This window comes from Cyprinus carpio, chromosome B8 (assembly GCF_018340385.1).
Source record: "Cyprinus carpio isolate SPL01 chromosome B8, ASM1834038v1, whole genome shotgun sequence".
NCBI classification, from domain to species: Eukaryota; Metazoa; Chordata; class Actinopteri; order Cypriniformes; family Cyprinidae; genus Cyprinus; species Cyprinus carpio.
Window position 1 is genome coordinate 24897558 of NC_056604.1, and position 23774 is coordinate 24921331.

At 35.4% G+C, this 23774-nt stretch overlaps 1 protein-coding gene across 8 annotated transcripts; it reads right to left on the minus strand.

The window, feature by feature from the left end:
* Nucleotides 1-579: 579 nt before the first annotated feature.
* Nucleotides 580-20115, minus strand: LOC109075848 (drebrin-like protein B). 8 transcript variants are annotated; one of them, XM_042730236.1, is made up of 15 exons: nt 19870-20114; nt 17470-17525; nt 16019-16131; nt 15533-15607; nt 12080-12226; nt 10938-11015; nt 9645-9796; nt 9138-9192; nt 7990-8061; nt 7184-7298; nt 5717-5809; nt 3977-4048; nt 3698-3801; nt 3250-3325; nt 580-1768 (listed from the first exon to the last, which is right to left on the minus strand). In XM_042730236.1, the coding sequence occupies exons 1-15, from the start codon at nt 19950-19952 to the stop codon at nt 1632-1634; spliced, it is 1428 nt and encodes a 475-aa protein (XP_042586170.1). In that variant the 5' UTR covers nt 19953-20114; the 3' UTR covers nt 580-1631. The 8 variants fall into 8 exon arrangements, with proteins under 8 accessions (XP_042586170.1, XP_042586169.1, XP_042586172.1 ...); XM_042730235.1 differs by having other exon boundaries at nt 7990-8064; nt 19870-20112; XM_042730238.1 differs by lacking the exon at nt 7990-8061.
* Nucleotides 20116-23774: the final 3659 nt, after the last annotated feature.

Genomic DNA, 23774 nt, shown 5'->3' on the forward strand with positions numbered 1-23774 from the left:
TTTTTTTTTTTTTAATCTTGAAAGCTTCACTGAACATGCATGGAATGGAAAAGAATGATCACATGAATACATTTTAATTATGGCATACATTAAAGAAAATTCATTTTGTGTTCCATGGGAAAAAAAAAGAAAGACATGTGGGTTTGGAACAACATGAGGGTGAGCAAATGATGACAATCTCGTGTTTGGGTGAACTGTCACTTTTAAAATGAACACAAGTGCTATTGATTAGGTACTTACCTTTAAATGAGATACAAAAAAAAAAAATGAGATAATGATTTTCAAAGATGCTGTTAAGCTGGTATTTTCTGTATTCTTAACTGATTTGGTTATTGCAGTTACCACATGTTGTTGACTGAGAATATTTTAATACATTTCACAAATATATATTCAGCTATGCTCAGGAATGTTAAGCTTTGTTATAAATGTGTGTATATAACACACACACTTATAACAATAACAATACATAACATCTGATAACACTGTCTAGAATGGCCTCATATCAAGATCACATTTTAGTCAATTTTTATAAAGCTTTGCATAGGAAGAATATGAAATAACACCAAGCAACAACTTTAATTCAGTCTTAAAACTCTTTATTTATTCTTATAATTGAAGTTATAACGTTGTCCAGACTTGTTAGATATTCACAATGAGCTCTTGAGAGGAACTACAGCTCTGCTGAATGACTCGGAGATGTTTGATGTTTTTCCACACGGCTTTGTTAAAAATGAAACCTCAAACATTTCCTCAAAAACACTTCTCCCCTCACTTTCATATTGGCACAGCACTGACAGTAAAGTGGATGACTGGGTCTTAATAAACCTGACGTGATCTTTCTCTTTGAGCCTCGGCATCTAAACGCAATCCAGATCCCGCCTGTGACCCAAAGGCAAGATGATGAGAGAATGATGGCTCCCTGAAACCTTAAAAATCACAGTATTAATATTCTCCACAGTTCTGAGCAGACGGGAAAAGCTGTGGCCTCAACTGTTCTCACTGCAAGCCTAATATCAAGAACCGTAATATTCAACCACTGAAGCTGCTTTCTGGATTTGAAACACGTGCCGTATAGAACACAGCAAATAAACTCGTCTCGTCGATCGTTTTCAGTCCGACCTCAGCAAACTTCACTGCAGCAAATGTTCCTCAAGAAAGCAAGGCAGTCAAACTCAGTCTTGTGGAGAAAAGAAGGCAAAAACCAAGGCAAAACAGGACCGACTACCACAAACATCTGCACCAATGTAATGACTAGCATTGAAATGTTCAAAAGGAATGTCTTCAAAAACACTAAGAAAAGGTTCAGTCTCTAAAGGATATTTGCATGTCACAGGAATGTCAACACAGCACTTATTCAACCATGAAGTTTCCCGGGATTCCTTGGGACGCTTTTGGGCCGTCCGCCTGCATACTCGAAATCAATCATTTTATAAAATCATAGCTTGAAATGAAATAAAATTAACAACGGAAAACTATCAATACAGAAACACCTCCGGCTACATGATCATCACTCTTTTGGTCTGTGATTTTAATTTTAGTCTTTTCAATCAAATATACCAGAGATTTAAATCTACGCGGGGCAAATGAATTCAGTCCGATTCTCATGAGGGAGGGGGAGATGTTGAGCTGCGTTAGATAAGTTCCACGTAATTTGCCGGGAACATGCCGAAACGGCCATCCGGTGCGTATCCTCGCCACCAGCCTTCATCAATCATCTCGATGCCGGTGATGATGTCATCTGGGTCAAACGAGATCTCTGTGTCATCAGCTGAGAAGACACACATAAAGCAGATCAGATCACAGATTAAATGATATAAAAAGCCGTATAAAGGCCAAAGTCTACTTCTGTTTTGACACAAAACCTTAGCGGAATTGGAAAAATCAGGTTGTGTGTTTACAGTAGGTGCATATTATGCTGATGATCGCATTTGTGCCGTGCAGGCTGTATGCATACCAGAATTTACATGTACAAAAAGTGTCAAAAAACAGGACGTGATGCTGCCTTCACATGTCATATCCCACTTCTGAAGCTGTAATTATGAGTATGTAACATTCAAGTGCTTTGTTGTCAGAGGTGATGTCATTCATTCGTTAATTTTTGCCTGTTTTGGGGGAAATCTCAGCCATGGAATATTTAGTCAATATCCAACAGGTTTTGAATATAATGTAGCATCCCATTCATTGATAACTATATAAACATCTAGTTTTCAATACTAGTTTTATTTGTATAAGTTATTTGTATAAAGAAATAAACGGTCTGTCATTTTTATGGTAGGTTTATTTTAACATATAGAGACAGAATAACAACCAAAAAATCCAGGAAAAACTCATTATATAAAGGTTAGAGGTTGATTTGCATTTTAGTGAGTGAACATTACGCACTTAAAATAAAATCAACTCAAAAAAAAAAAAAAAAAAAAAAAAATCTAAATTATCGACGTTACTGATATTCAAAATGATAAGCAAACGCTGCTTTGTTTATGTTTCGTATATCGGCATCATAAATCTTGGAAGAACCAGGACATTTTTTAATATAACTCCAATTGTATTGGTCTGAAGGACAAATAAAGTCATATACACCTGGGATGACTTGAGGGTGAGTAAATCATGGGGTGATTTTTATTTTTGTGTTTCATTTCATTTCAAAATGATCTCAAAGTTCCAGTTTTTAAATACAACTTGAGAGGCTACTCATGTCCAATTTCTGCCTAGAAAACTATTTATATTTACAATAATTCCAATACAAAAAAATTCTAATAAATAAGCTGAACAAACCAGATTTGCAGTGATTAGTTGATCTTGCAATAAACTCTCAATACACCAAGAATTTCACCTTTTGAGATATTAATTCCGGGGGCAGTTGTAGTCTTATGGTAGAAAGTTAAACTTGTAACCTGAAGTTCATGAGTTCGATTCTCAATACCGACAGGAAATGTAGGTGGGGGAGTGAATGAACAGCACTTTCTTCCACCTTCAATACCCATGACTGAAGTAGCAGCAACAATTGTATGTGTTCACCACTCACTCACTGCTCTGTGTGTGTGGACTTGAATGTAGAGGACAAATTCCAAGTATGGGATACAATACCTGGCTGCATGTCACTTATACTGATTTTCTTAAAAGCATGACTGAGAATTCATACTATGACGATTTTAGTAATAGCAGAATGCAGATGGCAAAGCAGAAGAGATTTGTGCGAAAGGAATGTGCATCTCTATGCATTGTTTATCATGTATAATTAATACACACCAGCTTGGTAGTCATACAGAGCCCTGGCGCAGACGCCGCGATCACCTGTCGTCTCATACGTGTTCTGCTCCTCCGCCTGACAAACATCCACAAAACATTCAAATCAAATCAAACACATTCAAATCAAACATGCCTCACATCCCCCGAAAAACAGCATGAAATAAATTTTAAAAAAAAATCCATGATATGAAAATTTAGTGGCTTTTGGTTCATATATATTAAGTTTGTGCTCCTCTGGCATATGCTAAAAGACTGACAAAATGAGTTCCTAAAAAAGTACCCCTTTAAAATGCACAATCTTTTACTTCTAGAAGAACAGACGAACAATAACAACGACTCAAACTGCAGTACACAAAATACTGTCCAATCAAAAGCTCTCTAGAGATGATTTTGGCTATAACTGCTGTCGTTATTCAGAATTAGTTAGTTCTGGTGGTGAGTGTCGTACCAGTGCTGGATCCTCATAGATGGCGTCTTCTTCCACTACTGCCTCATACTGTGGCTGCTTTTGTTCTACAGGCATTTCATAATTATCAGCGACCGCTTGTACATCTGTAACATCAAAGAAAACAAGACGAGAAAAATCATTTGCTATGGGTCCTGTAATAGCACACATTCCCCACAAGGTGGTGCGGACAATCAGTTGATTGACTGATGATGATAATATGACAGTGAGATGGGATAAATGAGGGAGCTGATAATGTGTGTGTGTGTGTGTGAAGCCCACCTTCATACTCTGGCTCGGGTTCTGGCTCTGGTTCCACATACTGATATCTGGGTTGCTCCTCAAAACTGGGCTCTACTCAAAACACACACACACACACACACACACATGCATGGAAACACACATGCATGGTAACAAGATCTGTATTCTGACAAACAGAGCATGGCCAAAATATATCACGATATGAGTGATTTTATATGATAGCAACTGTATATAAATCACAATATAGTTATTTTTGCTGGGAATTCCACCAAAAAATAGCAAATAATCAATTAGTAAAGCATTTTTTTAATAATAGGCTGCACTAAATACTTCACAAACATTTACAAAAAATCTTCATGTCATTTGATTATTTTATTTTCGATTTGGAACTTGATTGATGAAAAGCAAAAGACCAGATTATTAGTAGCGTGTAAATCCACCATCAGTGCAAATGCTTCCAATTATTTAAAAGTAACAATTTAAAAAAATATATAAAAATAGCAATTTATTAGAAATCTGAATGGATGAGCTACATTTAAAGCCAAATAGACTATTGTTTTCTAGATATACAGTACTGCAGCATAATTGTGATAGTATACAGAAATGCTCTGTGGCAAAAATTATTGTTCAAAAGTTTTGGGTCAGTTTGTTTTCCTGAAAGAAACCAATACTTTACTGATCAAAGATGCATTAAATTGATCAAAAAGTGGCAGTAAAGACTACATGTACAAGTTACGTTCAAATTAATGCTGTTCTTTTAACCTTTCTATTCATCAAAGCATTGATAAATTCCACAAACACTAAGCAGCACAGCTGTTTTCAACTATTCTAACAATAGTAGTATTCCTTAAGCATCAAATCAGCATATTAGAATGATTTCTGTAGGATCACGTGACACTGAAGATTGAAAATTCAGCTTTACATAACACCAAAATATATTACAATAGAAAACATTTATTTTAAATTGTAATACAATTTTAGAATTACTGTTTGTATTGTATTTTTAATAAATGCAGGCTTGATCAGCGTAAGAGACTTGAGAGAAAAATCTTAATCGAATCCCAAAATTTTAAACAATAGTGTACCATCACAACGCTCAGGCCTTATTTTGAGATGATTATTTCATTATAAAGACAGTTCACCAAAAAAAATTCATTTCCAATAAATAAACTGTCATTCCTAAGCTGTATGACTTTCGTTCTTCAATGTAACACAAAAGGAGACCTTCTAAAGAAACTTCCAGCTATTGAATGGAGACTGGGCCTTTTAAGCACCAAAATAACAAAAATGCACAATAAAAGTATTAAAACAATGGTCCAATATGACCTGAGAAAAGTAGTGATGCCCATCTCATGAACAAATGATTCTTTCAGCTGAATGATTTGTTCACATATACCATTTAAATTGAAAAGAGTGGCCTGGATAGTTTTCAAAAATTCTTCTTTTGCGCTCCACAGATTTTTTTTTATTTTTTTAGGTGAACTGCTCCTTTAAGTGCACAAAGCAAACACACAGCGATCACACACACACACACACACACAGCAAACAGCATCCTGGAAATCCCGTTTATTTGGAGGTGTACCGCAGAATTTGACAGCAAGCATGAGGAACGTGTGAGCAGTTAGATGTTAGTTGAGATGCATGAAAACACCACACAAAGAGGTAGAGAGTGAAAGTGTGTGTGAGCATGGAGATGGACGACACACCAAACCTTTCCAAGTGAGCGATAAGGAAGGAATGATAAGGTGCGTGTTTGTGTACCTCTGGCTCGTAAAGGTGAGGCCTGACGCACGGGAGAGCGAAATGGCTCTGGGTCACATGACTGCTTGGACAGAAAAGGGCTGTTCAACCGCCCTGAGACACACAGAACAGAGAATGACAAAGAGAGAAACCCAAGCTGACAGATGGCTGACGGAGTTATACACAGCAGAACAGACCACAAACATCGTTTTAGACAGAAGAACTGCAGGCTGTTTAATGACAGTGTCGAATTTCAGACGGACGAACAGGGTTGAAATGCACGGAGAACAATGGGAGAATGGGAAATACCACAAAACATTGAACAATCAGGAGTTAGTTCCTGCATGCATAAGAAAACACCTTCTAATTCACAGACAAGGCCATTCTTTAAACACGTCTGAACACATTCGCTACATGAAACGTGACCCACATAGCAAAAAGGGAAGCTAAATATAGCATGCAAATAATGTGGCATTTAAATAAAACACTTCCAACAGTGTAAATTGTGCTTGTAGAGATCTCATCAGGACATCAGTATACTGCTAATGTGCACATTTGGGATCAGACTGTATTTGTTATTTATTATCCTTATGAGATATAAACCTTGATATTTATAACCACAAAATTATACTCTCAAATCATCAACATTTTCATTTGTATAGAGATTTATACACTGCTGTTTATATACTAATATTCAAAAATATTTTTTTTGTATTATTTTTTAGGAAATCAATGTTTTTATTCCGCAAGAATGCATTCAATTCTATCAAGAGTGACAGTGAAGTATAATTATATATATATATATATATATATATATATATATATATATATATATATATATATATATATATATATAATATATATATATATATATATATATATATATATATATATATATATATATATATATATATATATATATATATATATATAAATATATAAATATACACACACATATATATATATATATATATATATAAATATATATACACACACATATATATATATATAATTGCAATAATATTTTAAAATGTTTTTACTTTAGTTCTGATCAAATAAATGCAGCTTTTGTGAGCATAACATACGTAAAAACATTAAAAAAAAAAAATCTATCAACCCCAATATATATATATATTATTACTATATAAATAAACAATATTACTTATTGATTACTCAAACATACACACACACACACACTTATTTCTACCTATGTATCTATATAAATATATACACATACATATATATATATATATATATATATATATATATATATATATATATATCTATTACAAAATAATACAGTATGTTATAGTAAATATTGTAAGTATTATAAAAGTAAACATAAAAGAAAAAAATCAATTTATATATATCTTTTAGTATGAATTTAAATTTATATTTACATATAAATACATATATTGTTGTTTTTCTGTTTTGACTCATATAGTGTGTGTATATGTGGGACACAGAGTATGTATAAATGAACGGTACCTGGTTTTGGACTGGACTGAGTATTGTCTGTGTTAGCAGGGTTGATGCCCATCTCTCTCTGTTTGAACATTTCTCTGGGATTAACAGAGCGCTGGGAGACAAGAGCCGCGGCTTCCTGTTACAAATATACACACACAGTAGCAATCATTACTGATGACCCTGATGCCAGTACAAGGAGGCTTTTCACAATTTAAGAGCTAGAGATACAAAGCAAGTTGCTATACTGAAAGAGGAAACACAGAGCAAAACAAACATGCTGAATCTCAGATTACATCTCCATCTTAGTGTATGCAAGATTTAAATACTGACAAAAGTGCCTGGGTGATATAATGGATGTTAATATTGCATCAAGCATGCTTTTTTAGGCTAATATTGTACACAACATGTTCAACGGACAGCTCTCTGATGTGCTATATCTACATGTCATTTGATAACATCTTGCCAAGTACTACTACTTCATACTCAAAAATACATACACCAAGGGAGTGCATACTATGAAATCTGTATTGTAAATCAGCATTGGTGAATGAAACCATTGCATTTATAAACTGGGTTTAAGTCAGAGAGAGAGAAAAAAAGCACAAGCCTGTTCAAGGCACTGAGGCATAATGATAAAACAGACATTCATTTGAGTCACAGCAGTTTGCCAAGTAAGGCAATTTGAGAGAAGGGGAAGAGAAAGAAAGAGTCAGCAGTAGAGGACACAGCCGCACTGTATAAAGAAAACAATTAGAAGGTTATAAGAAAGTTGAAAGAGTCCTGTTGTCCAAGGCCAAAAGAGACGTTTGATGCTTCCTCTCACTCACGTTGGCTTTTTCCACCGACTCTCCGCGTTTAAAGGGTTTCTGTGCTGCCTGCTTCCTCTCCTCCTCCTCCTCCTCCTGATGGACATCAGCACACTTTAATTCTCACACACTTCGTTCTATTATAAAACCTAGCCGGTTGTATTTGAAGGTATCATATTTGTTTATGCTGTCTTCTTATGGCTAAATTCTAGAGCAGAAGTGAAAGCTCAGAGAAAAATCCACCCACTCTGCAAAATGACTAAATGGTAATGCTAAATATTTAAATATACTTAAAACATTCAATTCAAAAATGGATGGATGCACTTTTTTGGCCTCCAAAATCTTGACCACCATTCACTGCAATTATAAAGACATTTTTTAATATAACTCCGATTCTATTCATCTATAAGAAGTAAATCATGGGGTAAGCCACAGAGCATGCTATCAAGGTAGATTGGTAATCACAAGCATGTTCTTGGATTTAATCAGTTTTGGCCCTCGCAGATCGGGCCCTGAGACCTGTGTGAACTGTATATGTGTGGCACTGTGCATATGGCCTAAATACAAAACCACAGATTGTCTTCATTTAACTTATTTGTGTCACAGCATCTCGCTGGGCTGTCAAGAGTTTATTTTGGAAATGTGGTTTAAAGATTATCTATGTGCAGATAGAAGTGTACAGTGGGTACAGACAACCACACTATGCTAGAAAAAAGGAAGTATTTGTCGTCGCTACACACATTAGCGTTGGCCAGTATGACATACAATAATAGAATTTTGCTATTGTGTTTATGCCAATGTAGATCTATTTAAGTGTCTACAAGTGCACCAGACTGTTTGTGAGAGTGATAAAGAAACATGGAGTGAGATGAAAATATAAGTCGAAGTGAGTTAGAAACCTAAAGATTTTCCTTTGTTCTCAGAATTATGATTATCTGCCGTTAACATCCCAAAAACATATTTTACAAAATGTACATGCATATGTTAGCAACAAAGAAAAAAAATATAGTTCAGTGTGTTTTGTGGTAGTATGAAGGTTTTAAACATATTGTGGCTTCTCTACAGGAACTATGTCAGAACATGTCCACAGCGGTGATATGTGGATTTAAATAACCGCACAGGTAGTGTGTGTGTGTGTGTGTGTGTGTGTGTGTGTGTGTGCCGCTAACCCATTGCTGTTTCTGCTGGCCTCGATTTTCTGCCTCCTGCTGCTGCTGGTACTTCCTGTAACACAAACACATGAGGTTTAAAATGAACACTCAGCAGGCGCTATCCAGTTGGCAGATGACCTTACATCAAATTGCAACAAGGTTTGAATCTCATTTTTAAAATGACAATTTGACCATTGGTGATCTCATTGATAATCCATCCAAAAATGAAAATTCGGTCATCATTTACTTATGTCATACTGCTGAACACAAAATAAGTTATTTTAAAAAATGATGGTGACCAAACAGTTTCAGGTCAATGCAATTCAGTTTCTTTGTCAATGGAATGGAAGTCCATTTTTTTTTTGTTAACAGAAGGAACCAAACTGTTCCCGAAAATCAAAAAAACTTCCTCAGAACAAATAAAGTCATACAGGTTTGGAACAACAGAATTTTCATTTTTGGGTGGACTACCCCTTTAAGGACACTCAAATGCACAAGATGTTTATTTGTTCAGACGTTACTGACCTTTGTTCATTTATCTGTGATGCCCTCTCTTTTGCTTTCTTTTCCCGTAACTCTGCTTCCTTAACCTCTCTGTCCTTCCTCTCTTTCTCTAGCCGCTGCCTCTCTTCTGCCGCCCTTCTCTTCTCCTCCTGAAGACGCTTCTCCTCATCTTTCTGCAGAAGAGACATTATGCAAAACAAAGACCGACTCAATCAATTATGACAACTCAATAGTTTAGACATGGTAATGTATATGACAATGTTAATGTATTTGGCCTTGGTGCACTAGATCTGCTAAACGCTGCTACGGCAGAGCAAGTATGGACTTGACATTGCCAATAAATACTCAGACGTGCTGCTGTAAGCATGTAAGATACACTGCTGCTGCTGCATGAATATGCATACATAAATCCAGTAGCAGATATAGACAGGTGGTGCTGGGGGAGGTGGAGGGATTCAGAGGAACTCAAATAGATGCTACAGGACCAGATTCCAGCAAACACTGAACCAGAGTATTAAAATGTTGAACAAGCAATCTCATGGGCTGCAGAATCTGCAGAGGCCAATCCACTTGTACCATGTACTAAATTACATGACTGCCAGCAGATTGCATGTAAATGAACCTGTGCAATCTAGAGTTTCATGACTGAACTAGATATATGATTCATAACTTATCTTCTTGACACTGTATCTGTAAATTAATCTTGATTCTCTAGAGTCTGTAAATAAATATAAGTCAACAGTGTTAAAACAATGGTTCTCAATCAGGGGGCCCGAGCAATCTTCTAATGGGGGCACAAGATGACTTAATTTAAATTAGGCACATCCACCCCCTCAACAACTTTTTATCCTTTGAAGAAACAGGATTCACATGATCTAGAAAAAAAACCTGGATTAATGAGATAGCCTAATTATAAAAGTCTCATAACTACATAAGATACATATATAATCTCATAACTACATAAGCCTTTTGTAAAAATGCAGAACTGTTCGTCTCAGAGCAACACACAGCGGCATTTATCATGTAATTAATTAGATTAAAAATGTTAATTGCTTACCAGCCTTAATTTTTAGATATGCCAAGCTTTAACCTATTTTAACGGGTAGAATTCCTGAGTAAATATATTTTAAGTTCTAATCCTTAATACTTATTCAGAATCGAAATCTATAAACCAGAAAGCTGAACATTGTTGCAGATCATGGGGAATCACGGAGCAAAAAGGTTTGAGAATTGCATTAAAATGCTTTTTTTTTTTCTTAGGAAACTGCACAACATATTGCAAGTAGAAACTTAGATGCATGTATGCTGTATTACCTCTGCCTGGGCCCAGAAAGTGTCTTTGTTGGTTTTCTTGATTTCAGACATGGCATTAGTCTTCTGGTAAACAGATCCCTATATGGAAAAACAATGAGTGGTAAATTATGACTAAGCCCAGATGGGATATTTAGACTTTGCATTTTCTGTGCTGATTTAAGCGGAAAAGTTCTGTGAAAAAAACCACCCGAACATGTTAAAATACAAAAATACAAAAAAAAAAAAAAAGAGCTGAAGAGAGAGTATAGCTAAAAGCATAAGCAAATTAGCCAGAATATTTAATAAACACCCATGCAAGGGGGTGGGGGATCTCCCACAGGTTTCTCTGGAGTTCTGCGGGTGCAGATTCCACGTGGGCCTGATTATACCCAAAACAACTAACCACATGCATAACAATATATGAAAATACATCAAAATTGATTGTTGTTAAATTGTACTATAGATAAATGACTCGATTGCAGTTTGTGGGTACATTTGGGGCTCAGCAGAGAAATTATTCCAAACCACCATAACAGTTTCCACATTCTGAGCATTCTGGCTCATTCCATGTGAAACTCCTGACGCAGCACTCTGAAAGAGTGTTCGTGATAAACAAGCAGCATTTTGGCACCGACCCTGGCACCACTGTGCCATCAGAAGACCTGTCTGATGCCTTCTGCTGCTGACCACAAACTAAACTACCAAAGCTTAGCAGTTTTTTTTTTTTGTATTAATTAACATGAATGAACAATTAACACTACATTTATTACAGTTTTTATTAATCTTTGTTAATGTTAGGTAATAAAAACACAGTCGTTCATTGTTTGTTCATGTTAGTTCACAGAGCATTAACTAATGTTAACAAGCACAACTTGTGATTTTAATAATGCATTAGTAAATGCTGAAATTAACATTAACTAAGATTACTAAATGCTATAGAAATATTGTTCATTCTTAGTTCATGTTAACTAACGAACCTTATTGTAAAGTGGTACCAATGTCCTTATTACCACTTTTGATTAATTTAATGCATCCTTGCTGACAAAAAATAAATAAATCAGAACCTTTTGAACAGTAATGCATGTATGTTCAAAGACTAGAAATAAAAACTGCACTGGACACTACTCTGTTGCATTATGGACAAGGTATGTGTGTGAACTGACCACAGGCCCCTGCGGCCCGCTGTCTCTGAAGCGATTGGACTCTTTGTGAAAGCTGTAGTTGGCTCCTGAGGCTTTGGCCACTTTCTGCATGATGGCTTCAGGCTCCACGTCCTCATCTGCCCGTGCATTTATCGTCACGTGAGCTCCCTGCAGAAACAGCGTTGACAGTTTTTTTAGTCCCACACACATTCACATACTCAAAACTCAATTTAAACATGCGTACGAGTTACGAAACCATCAGACGGAAGCGTCGAGATTCACAGATTTCAAGTGAAACATGCCCACGCACACACTTTTGTCAATTTATTTATTAGCAACCTTTGGCTGCGTGTAAGCTCTTACTGAAAACAGCTAGCTTAGAAGGACCACAAAACAAACAAACATCTTCTAATGAGAAGAGGAGGCCTCCACCCATTTCCCTGTTTACACCAATGTGTCTGATGCAAGCAAGTGATTGGCTCAAATAAACAGGAATCCTGACTCAAACATCTTTTCTCTCTCATCATCTCTCAATCAACAACTTCAAGCACTTTTATGTCCAAGGGGTTGATTTTTATCTAATTTAGCATGATAAGGAAATTCTACTTATTTAATTTCTAAATGCATCGTACGCGTGACCCTATATTTTTTTTTTAATCAAACTGTCGTAATTGGATCTTTTAGTTGAAACAACAGACTTCTCTCTCTAGTGGTTGTTTAGTGGTCTTCTCCAATCATTTGGTCAATTTAAAAGGTTGAGGCTTGTTGCCAAAATGCCACTAAAATTGATACAAATGCACCAGAAATGTAATATATAAGGGCAAATAAAATAAAAAAGTTAAATAAACAGTAGGTTTGGCCGATATACCTAAGATTTGATATCTTGATATATCTTTTAAAATTTTAACAGTTTTTTTTGTTTTTGCTCTAGAAAAAGGTGATTTTCTTTTGCTGGTTTCTGATTTAACCCTCTGGTGCTCCTTATTTGGGAGTCACACTTGTGGTCTTCACAAGTGACCGGACACCTGAAGTTTTACCCCCCACCCCCTAAGTAAAATTGATGTAACATATTTTTAATCAATAATACTTCATTTAATATTGTTTTTTTTTTTTAGATAAATTTCATTTTACTAAGTAATATTTATGCAATAATTATGACCAATTTCTTCCTGTTAAAAATAAAAATTAAAAAAAAAAATTATATTACTTTGCAATTAATGCAGTATTTCATGTTAAAATACAGTCAATGCCTTTAAAATCCACTTTTTCAAAGCCAAATTAGTGTCATCTGGTGGGAGTAAATTAAGAAAAACATCTGCAATTCTATGGTTTAGCCACTAGATTCCTATATAGCTCTACATAAAATGCCTATCAATTCTCTAATTGTTTTTAGACATAAATACTTATTTTTATTACGTTGTGGATGTGGATATATGTTTAGACATTCTCAAAGACAACTTTTTCTAAAGGTTTAGATTTTTATTATTACTACAATCAGACCTGAACACAGAGAAAGCATTTTGTAACACAAAACATTAAAATTCTATAAAAATTTTACAAAAATTAACAGGCATGTTTTATCAGAGCTTAATCGTTCTGGGTCTGATCTGATTTCAACCACTTATTTCAGTTTTCTGACTCATTTTGGGTATATGGTTATAGCCATACCAATTCATTTGAGTGTGTATAATTGTGTATGTGTGTGTATGTGTGAGTGGATTTGTCTGTTTTGCACTCTTGATGTTTTAGAGTGTCACCCCTTCCTTGCGGTCGACTTTTTTACTGCATTGTAGTTGAATTCTTGCTTATATTTGACATATTTGCTATGTTACAGTCACACCAGTTCATAGGTGTGTGTGTCAGTACGCTTGTGTTTGTGAATGGATGTGTTGGTTTTGCACTCTTGATGTTTCATCTCGTCGTTGCTGTGTACTTTTTTTTCTGCATTGCGGCAGATTTGTAGATTGTACACACCAGAAATCTCTGAATTTTTGTCGATTTACCATTCATTTCCTATGGTCGGTCATTTTTGACCGACGACCACTTAGCCTGCTCGAATCATGCCCTCAATTTTTTTTGTTTACATTCTTAATGCCATAAAAGTCACCAAGTTTCATACCATTCTGATGAAGCTGTGATTTTTCCAAATTCAAAACAGAAATGTTTTCAGTCAAAAGTGACCGAAGAGCACCAGAGGGTTAAGACATGCTTTGTGTCATGACTTGATGGGGAGTAATTCTTCTTCCACACCCATGTTGCTTGCTGTCGACATTTTGATAATGACGAGTTACGCTTTGTACTACTCAAGAGACATTAAGGTGGAGAAGGTGGCGTGAAACTGGTGATTGGTGTGGTCTTTGGCACATGAATCTTAATTTTCAACAATATTTGATATTCGTTAGGGACGACAGCCTCACGGTTAGTGCGCCATCGTATAGCACAACTGTGCTTGTGGTGACCCGAGTTCGATTCCCATCTCGAGGTCCTTTGCCGATCCCGCTCCTCTCTCTCCGCCCAATACTTTACTGTCATTTCTCTACTCTCCTATCCAATAAAGCATAAAAGCCCATAAAATATAACTTAATATTCTATATTAATGATATTCAGTCATTTCTTTTGTGATTATCATGATAATATGGTTAATAATTGATGCATCACCCAGCTCCTAATAAACAGGAAGTTAATAAAGTGTATTAATTTACATTTTAGGCAAAATACTATCAGTGTTATCTGTATTTTGCCAGCAGTTCCAACCGAAGCCACAGCAGATTACAGAAGACGTTTTTAAACAAATAGGTTAGGTGAATTATTCAATGACTCATTTGTGAATAGTTACTTGCTTCATTTCTGAATAATCAGCTGTTTGTTTCATATTTTAAAAATAATGTAAGTTTTTTTTTTTCCCATATTTTATATTTCTACATTAACAATTTTATTAAAAAAACGAATCTCATAACATAAATGTAATCGCAGTGTAAATGTCTCTGAGCTGCATTAAACAAGTCTGTCTCTAGTGAAAAGATGGATTTTGTTGAAACTGATTTCATTTAATTGATAACAGCCCTATAGTGTATTATTCGGATTGATTCACTTAAAGAATTTAACATGAAATATGCATACGTTTAATTAAAGTTAAAATGCCATTGCCATTATAAAGGTAAATAGCTCCTAGAAATCAATTTAAGTTGGTAAATATTACCCCTTAATGGGAAAGTTCATTTCTGCTTTAAATCTGGACAGCCGTAATTATTTTTTAGACACAGTGAGAGCTTGTGGTCGGATGTTGTCATGCTCTGTATAACTACCAACAAAGCCAACCCAAATTTGTCTGGATATAGCCCATGATGTCATGTCCTGTTGTGAGCATCTAGCTGTGCTGTGAGTCATAGTCAGAGTTCACAGACCGTTAACTCAATCACACAACCAAACACACTGTTCACAATACTCACACACTTAACAAAATAGTACATTTACCTTAAGGAAGTTGGCTATAGAGCTCACATGGTTCGCACACTGGCCTTTTCTGGCATCTTTAACACCCTCACCGGTCTGAAAAAAGAAATGTCAATACCTGTAAACATGAACAAAACATGGCTGCAAACATGCATGTTAAGGGTGGCTAACGACCAAAATATTATATTTATTTTACATTATTGTAATGGCATTTATCACAATATAGTTATATAACAATAAAACATTGTTTCTATATATCAGATAACCAAGTGGCAATATCTGGTTTAAGATAATGGTGTGAATAAACAAAATATACCATCATGCTATTTAGTCCTGAAAATTTATATCGGATTTGGTGAATAGGAGCTAATCTGATTCATAAATACATTTGCCAGAGGCACTTTACTAGGGCAACAGCGTCTGTAAATCCTAAGGGCACCTTTGTGGTTCTATAAAGTCAAGAAACAAAATCAATGTGATGAGTTACAGAAAGAAGGAAAAACCCACCCAGTTAATGAGGACATATTTGGGAAGGCCGGAGTTGGGGTCTTCAACACGGCAGAAAGCGTACATCACCTTCCCACTGTTCAGCTCCTCGACTAACTCCTCCAGACCACCATCTGAAAACACACACACACACTTAATACACACAAAAAAATCATGATTCTATCCTACTACAATCACTAATGAACTCAAGTTTTGATGCAAAATCTTTAAGATAATATATATTATACTATACTATACTATATATAAACAATAAATCTAACTTCAAAATTTAACTGGGTGAGCCAGATATTTATTGATCTAGGAGTTAGATTTGTCTAAAAATACTTTTAAAAGATACATTTAGCCTCTGTCCCATATCTCACACACACTTTCAGGGCTGAAATTTGTTGATATGCATGAATATGCACACCTACTGATGAACCATTCCAATCTTTTAATTTGAAAGTAAAAGTTTATGCAAGTAAAAGAAATATATATTTTCTGAAAACATCCATAATAATTATGTTGTTGGACTGTTAAGTTCAAAACAATTTTAGAGTCGATACTGCTAATTTGGATTGTATTCTTATAAATTTAATAAAATAATATATTATGTCAAGTATACTGTATAAATATTTTCTTGCATCGTTTTTTTCATCTAAAATTGTAAATTCCTTAAGAATTTAGAATAATTTTGTTAGGTAAATGAAGTAATAACACATGAATCGCATAGTACCATTCAAAACTTTGACATTTTTGTCGATGATACAAAACAATATGGTCTTAGTTGAATACACACTCACACTCACACACACATACACATATACATAAACATATACATATATTAAAATCTTATGTTCCATTGGGTCCAAACAGACTCGGGAATGCAAACATCATATGCAGATTTTGCATGCATTATGAGCTGAAACCAGTGCCTTTTAATTAGGACAGGGTTATTTAAATATTAACAGAAAATACTCTCACTGTACTTCAAATAAATATTTCATGTCAAAGGGTTTACAAGAAAAGTTAGAGAACCACAATTTATTACTTAATAGTATATTATAAGTATATTAATCTATGAATAAAGATACTATGATTAATAGATTTTTTTATTATTCATTGGAGTCTTTTATCATTTCACTGTCGCAGTGATGCGGTATAAACACAGAGGCTGTGCATTCGTGATTTTAGCACATAACATTCTTTTACCAAGGTTAAAATCAGTGTTTATTTATTCTCAGTTTCCTTCTCACATGTAGGAAGAACATTGAATGAATCTTGGCCTGTCCTTAACAGTCTGCCGGTTCAGTGGACCACTCATGTAATTAATACAAAGAACACACTGTACTGAAAAACAATCGCCGCGGGCTGAAGATGGACATACTCTGACACTGTTTGCTTAAAACACTACATACCACATGATACTAATGTAAAGAACTCTAATTCACTAAATGATAAAGAAAGCCCACCTCCTTTCTCTGCCAGCCTGATGTCATTGGTGTTCCCCTCATAGGTGAAGAGAGCCCTGCAGAGACATCAAGTGCATTACATAAGCGTTAAACAGCCAGGTCACTGATGATTGAGGACAACACGGCTCTGGCATTCAAATTAAAGTCAACATGAAACGCCATTCACAAGCAATTTTACTCCCATAATCTGATGCATTTTCAAGTAAATCAGCATAAAAATCAAATCCTAAAAAAAAATATTTGCTACTTGGAAAAAACATAAAAAAATGAAATTATTTTATATTAATATGACGTAGATATCGAGGTGACACTCTGTGTGTGATTCTCTGATTGTGTCTAAACAAAGACACTTGTACAGCAAGGAAGCGGTGTCAACTTCCTCTTTGAAACACAGAGCCCAAGTCAACAGAAGTCAGAAATAGGAAGTGCTGTAAAGAGGAATAAGAACTGCAGCAGCCTTATTTCTAGAAGATCTCACAGGTCAGATCATCCTGTGACATTCATGCTCTGGAGTGCTTTGATATGGAAATGAAAGTCACAACTGTTAAGACAAAGCTGCTTCTTTAATAGGAGATGTTATATGGGAGAGGTCGAGCCTGTTCCTTCCGGAGATTTACGATGACTCATCAAAACTGTTGATTCTGTGACATTTCATCTGTCAAAATACCCTCTTTAACAACAAACATGCAGATGCAATTTCTCTCAGCAAATTCCTTCATCGACAGCACCAGAAGCCCATCATAAACTCCTCCATCTGTGCACAAACCAATCTCAAGTAGTGCTTCAGTTTTTTTTTTTTAATACCAAATTTCATATAGACCAGGGAGAACCAACGATGAAGTTCAATAATCCAACAGCAAGTCAACAGTGAAAATGCCTCTAATTCTGTATTAGAAGATTCAGTATAAGCACAAAAGAGCTGATGTTTATCCAGCATGATTTTAATAAGTACCAAAGGAACAATCGAAAAAGATTTCTAAATCAATTTACATAATTAACATATATATATATATATATAATATATATATATATAATATATATATATATATATATATATATATATATACATACATACATACACAAAATAACAGCATAAATCTAAAGTGACAAAGAGTTGCAGATAAATGAGAAAAAAAAAAATAACCGTAACTAGAGATTTTTTCATGTTTTTGGAAGAAGTATCTTAAGCTTACCGAGGCTGCAAAATACAGTAAAATAGTAATACTGTGAAATACCATTACAATTTAAAATAACGGTTTTGTATTTTAATATATTTTTTCAAATGCAGTTTATTCCAGTGGTGCAAAACTAGATTTTCAGCATCATCGCTCCAGTGTGCCATCATTCTAACACGGTGAAACATTTCTTCTTATCATGGCTTATTATTTTGTCTAAATTACTAATACGTTGAATTATAAAAGTCTTTACTGTCTCTTTTGGTCAATTTAATGCATCCCTGTTAAATAAAATTATTAAAAGTAATTCAATTGCAAAAAATAAAAGTAATTCCTTAAAAAAAAAAAAAAAAAATCATACTGGCCCCAAATGTTTAAACGGTAATGTACACGTTATTCTCGGGTGTCTGTATTTGTGTGATTTTTCTCAAATGATGTCAAATCTCTGGGTAGGATGATGAGTGTAATTAATGTAGGTCATTTATAATCACTCTTCATTTCTGAAGCGTTCATGACCCGAATCCCGTCCTCAGTTCCACTTCTTGAAACAGAAACTCACTTACACTTCAAGGTGCAAAGCTACAGGACTTTGGTCTGGTGTCAACATGTCAAACATTAATATCATTTCTATGACGAGACTCCACTTGTACAAGACTCTTACGGTTCTCTATACAACTGGCATTAACACTCATACTTGTGAGGCAACATTCTGACTATAAAGAGCAATTATTTTTGATAAAGACAATGAGGTTGCATGTAAATTGAGTCGCAAACAGTAGGCAGGGTCTGTCAACACAGCAGCCATATATGGAGAAAAACCACAGGAAAATAAGGAGGTAGGAGTGGTTCAAAGCCCATGTTCTCCAGAAGTTGGGATGCTTATGAACTGATCTCAGACGTGCAAGCATGCAAAGCAACACTGCACAAAAAAGGTCAAAGCATATGCATAATTTAATATAAACTTTCATCGCTGGCAAGTGAGCAACAGTGTATTACTGGGAGGAAATCATTTCTGGAAGATTCAGTGTTTTTGTGCACGAGCTGTGAATGGATGAGGGCACACGAATAAAGTGCATCATAAACGGCCACTGTATTGATTCAGATGAGGACTTATGTGGTGATAAGCAAAAGCAGGGCGATTAAAACGCCAAAGGAGCAGCTAACATGCTAAACGTGAGGATGTCAGTGAGTGTAACGGAGACGCTACCCTTGAGTCACTACTCACCAGTTAGTCTCTGACTTCTCATCCACCACCTCTTTATAGGCCGCGGTAAGAGCTGGGCCGTTTTTGCTCAGGTTCACAGCCATGATGGGGAAATCTGTGGGTTTCTGACCGTCCGACGCCGGGGACAGACGCTGCAGTGGACTCCGGGGGTAGATGGGGATCTCTCGGCGGCTCTACGCAGACAGGAAGCGCGCAGCGCCACATCACGTAGCCCTCACTCCTCCCTGGAGCGACCTTACGAACGCTACTATGGTGACGGCGTAGCTCATGAATATTAATTACGCAAAGCGAGGTTCGCCCAATAAGCGTTCCTGATTCGCTGCAGAGCTGACGCTAGTGTGTGGGCGGATGTCAGCTGCCGAATGATGACTCGGCTTATGAATATTAATGAGGTTATGCGACTTCTGAAGGTAATCAAGCAACACTCTGGCCAAGCCTTCGTCGTAGTAGAATTGTGTAACTTAAGCGGCAGCGACATCTGTTGGACAGGCAGGAGAGTCGCATTTCTGCCTTTACTTCTTAAGACAAGGGATGGTCAGAAATAATATACATATAATTATAATTAAAAATTGCTGCACCACAAACCTTTCCACCATTATCAGATATTTTATTTATTTTTTTCTGCCCTTTTTGCTGGGCAAAGACCATTTTTAAAAAGATAAATCTTTGGAATTATTATTATTATTATTATTTTTTACTTACCCAAACATTTTGAATGGTAGTATTATGGTTTAAAATATTAAGGATCACAACCATTTTCAGCAATTATCAGTGTTGGAATTTTCTGCTTTTTTTCTCCTTCTTCAGAGACCATTTTTAAAAATATAAATCTTTGGAATTTTTATATTTATTTATTTATTTATTTATGCATGTATGTATTTGTTTGTTTGCCCCAGAATTGTGAATGGTAGTATTTTATGCTTTAAAATATTAAGAAGCACAACTGATAATTTTTAACACTGATAATATTAAGAAATGTTTCTTGAGCATCAAATTAGCATATTTTATTGCTGAAGGATCATGTGACACATTTAAGTAAAGTAGTGATACTGAAATTTCAGCGTTGCATCACAGGAATAAATAAAAAAAAAAAAAAAAAAATATATATATATATATATATATATACATACATACTTACATATTTATTTATTTTTTTATTTATTTTTTTTACACTGAATAAAATCATAAATGTCTCATAACGGGATTCATGTTTTGTTATGAAAAATAACAAAAATCTTTGATCTTGGGGTAAAATATAACCTGTACTTGTGTGTGTGTATGTGTGAGAGAGAGAGAGAGAGAGAGAGAGAGAGAGAGAAAGAGAGAGAGAGAGATTTATCCATTACACAATAAAATATAATTATTTTGTGAATTCTGTCAGTGCAGTAGATTAAAAGTAAATTCTGAACGTCTGTGCTGTTGTCTATACAATAAATCCAATAGAATGTATTAAACAAAAGGAGCTTTATTGACTAAAGTTGACACCTTGGAGGTTAGTCTCAGCTGTACTGAGTCTGAGGAGAGAGCTGGTTAGATGACAGGGTTTTCTAGCACAAACGGTTAGCAGGAGAGGTCATTATGGCTCTGTGTACGTGTGTATGTGCTACACAAAGTAGTACAGTACCAATCAACAGTTAAAACAAAGTAAACAGTACAGTACAGTTGCTGATACATTGATGGTTAAGGCTAAGGTTTTATTGAGGGTCTTGGGGGAGGTGAGAGAATGGAAAAAAGATCCCTGATATCTTGCAAATAGCTGCGGAAAAAAGGTTGTAGCCTACCAGAGTGCAAAGCATGCTATACTGCCTCAGCACAATCTCAAAAAGGGTTGCAACTGCTTCAGACGAAGCATCTCGTAATTCCAGGCTGACTGCGTTTGAGCTGATGACTGGAAGACGACAAATAAATAGCAAATAAATAAATAAATTAAACAAACACTCTACTTCCAGATGCACAACCGGGGAGCCACATTTAGTAGTGAAAAATTTGCTGATACAAAGACAGTATCATCGGTCTTTGAATCAAAGTTAGGAGAAGTTGACATAAATTTTACATTCAGTTCAATTTAAAAGAAAAAAGGAAGGATGAAAGAAAAATTCTATTGTCATTTGCGCACCATCATGTTTTCCAAATCCAACCGATGACTTTTTTCTGTAAAACAAAAAAGGAGAAACTGTGAAGTATGTTCACGCTGCACTTTTCCACACAAGGAAAGTGAATGGGGACCACAGCTGTCAAGCAACAATAGCAAAGTTTTCCAATAAATATTTACTAAAATTTGAGTTCGGAATAAACTTTTATGCCACTTTTTATTCAGAGCTTGAAAGTTTATGGTCCCCATCCGCTTTCATTGAATGGAAAAGTGCAGCGTGAACAAACTTCAAAATTTCTCCTTTTATGTTTAACAGAAAAAAAGTCATCGCCTGGATTTGGAAACCATGATGGTGTGTTAATGATAATAGAATTTTTCATCAGTTCTGTTTGGAAAAGTACGTAAATGATTGCAGAACTCACATTTTGGGGTAAATATCCCTTTAAAAGCATATCCAAAGCTATACCAGACACAAAATATCAATTCTCTTGGTGAAAGTACACATATATGGTGCTAAATATAATTCTGGCAATATTTAGCCCTTTTCAGGGAGTCTTGAGCTATGGGCTTGTGAAGAGCAGCACCAGGAGGTGAGAGTGAGGAGATGATGTTCACACTTCTTTCCCGACGGAAAGCGTTTGAGAAGCGGCTTCCCAACCCTCCCGGGCTCCAGTTCAGACGAGTGAAGAAATATTTTTTCAGTCTGCTCCGTGTAAACATCTTGATCATCCACCTCTAAATAGGCAGCCATGAGTTAATGAGTGCGTTTACAAAAATTAATTTACAGTAAAAGAACTTGAGTCCAGCACCTGCGCTGGTCATACATCAAACGTACCATCTACTCGGTCAAAGGTTAGTAATATTAGCGACTACAGGAAGAGTATCTAAATATTATTAAGGATTACACTCTTGCAGACAGATTTGTAGAATAGATAAATGCTAAACAGCCGAAAAATATTGCATTCATACGCTATGACGTGCCCATTGCCTGCAAATCTAAAAGGGGCATAATCACGTTTGGCAGAAATGGTGGCATTTGTTTTTGTTTTTTCACACAGTCCCACCGTTCAGCATTTTTGCTCCCTCTTTTTTTTCTGCAAGCAAACTGGGTGAATTTTTAAGACAAGTATAAAAATCTGCCTTGATTCCTAAAGCAACTTCACAATACTTATCAAAACAAATACTTACACATCTGCCATATCATGCACATGCGGCTGAGGTGAACTCAATTCAGTGGCCGTTCGCATAAGACGCGTTTCTGCGTTAAAAACAGGTTGACGGAGCTTTCCATGTACACTTGTAATGTTTATCCATATGTACAGTAAATATGGTTAACGTGCCCCCAGAGCAATCTGAGTGGTCCTTTCTGTTAAAATCAACACTGCACATCAAACGATAAACAAACTAGTGTTTGAAAAAGTGCATGTTTACACAGAGCAACATTAAAAATACAGCGCGAATGGAAAGCAAGAGCATGTCCTGTGTGAACGGCCAGCTTAAATCTGAAAACGACACAAGGTTAAATAAAGAATATGTCACAAGGAGATATGATTAAAACCAAATTAAAATAAAAAAAAATTATGTCTGATAAATAAAAATAACACTATGTCCTAATGAGATGCAATGCAACACAAGATAAAAGGTTTGTTTTACATTTTGCTTTTGTCCTAATCAACAGTGATGGCGAAAAGCGACTATTAATTTTAAATGTATATTTTTTTGTTTAATTTTTAATTTCTGCTACCTTGTGGCTGACATTGATTAGACCTATCTGTGTTTTGTACAATATTAAAAGTTTAATTTGTGTTATCAT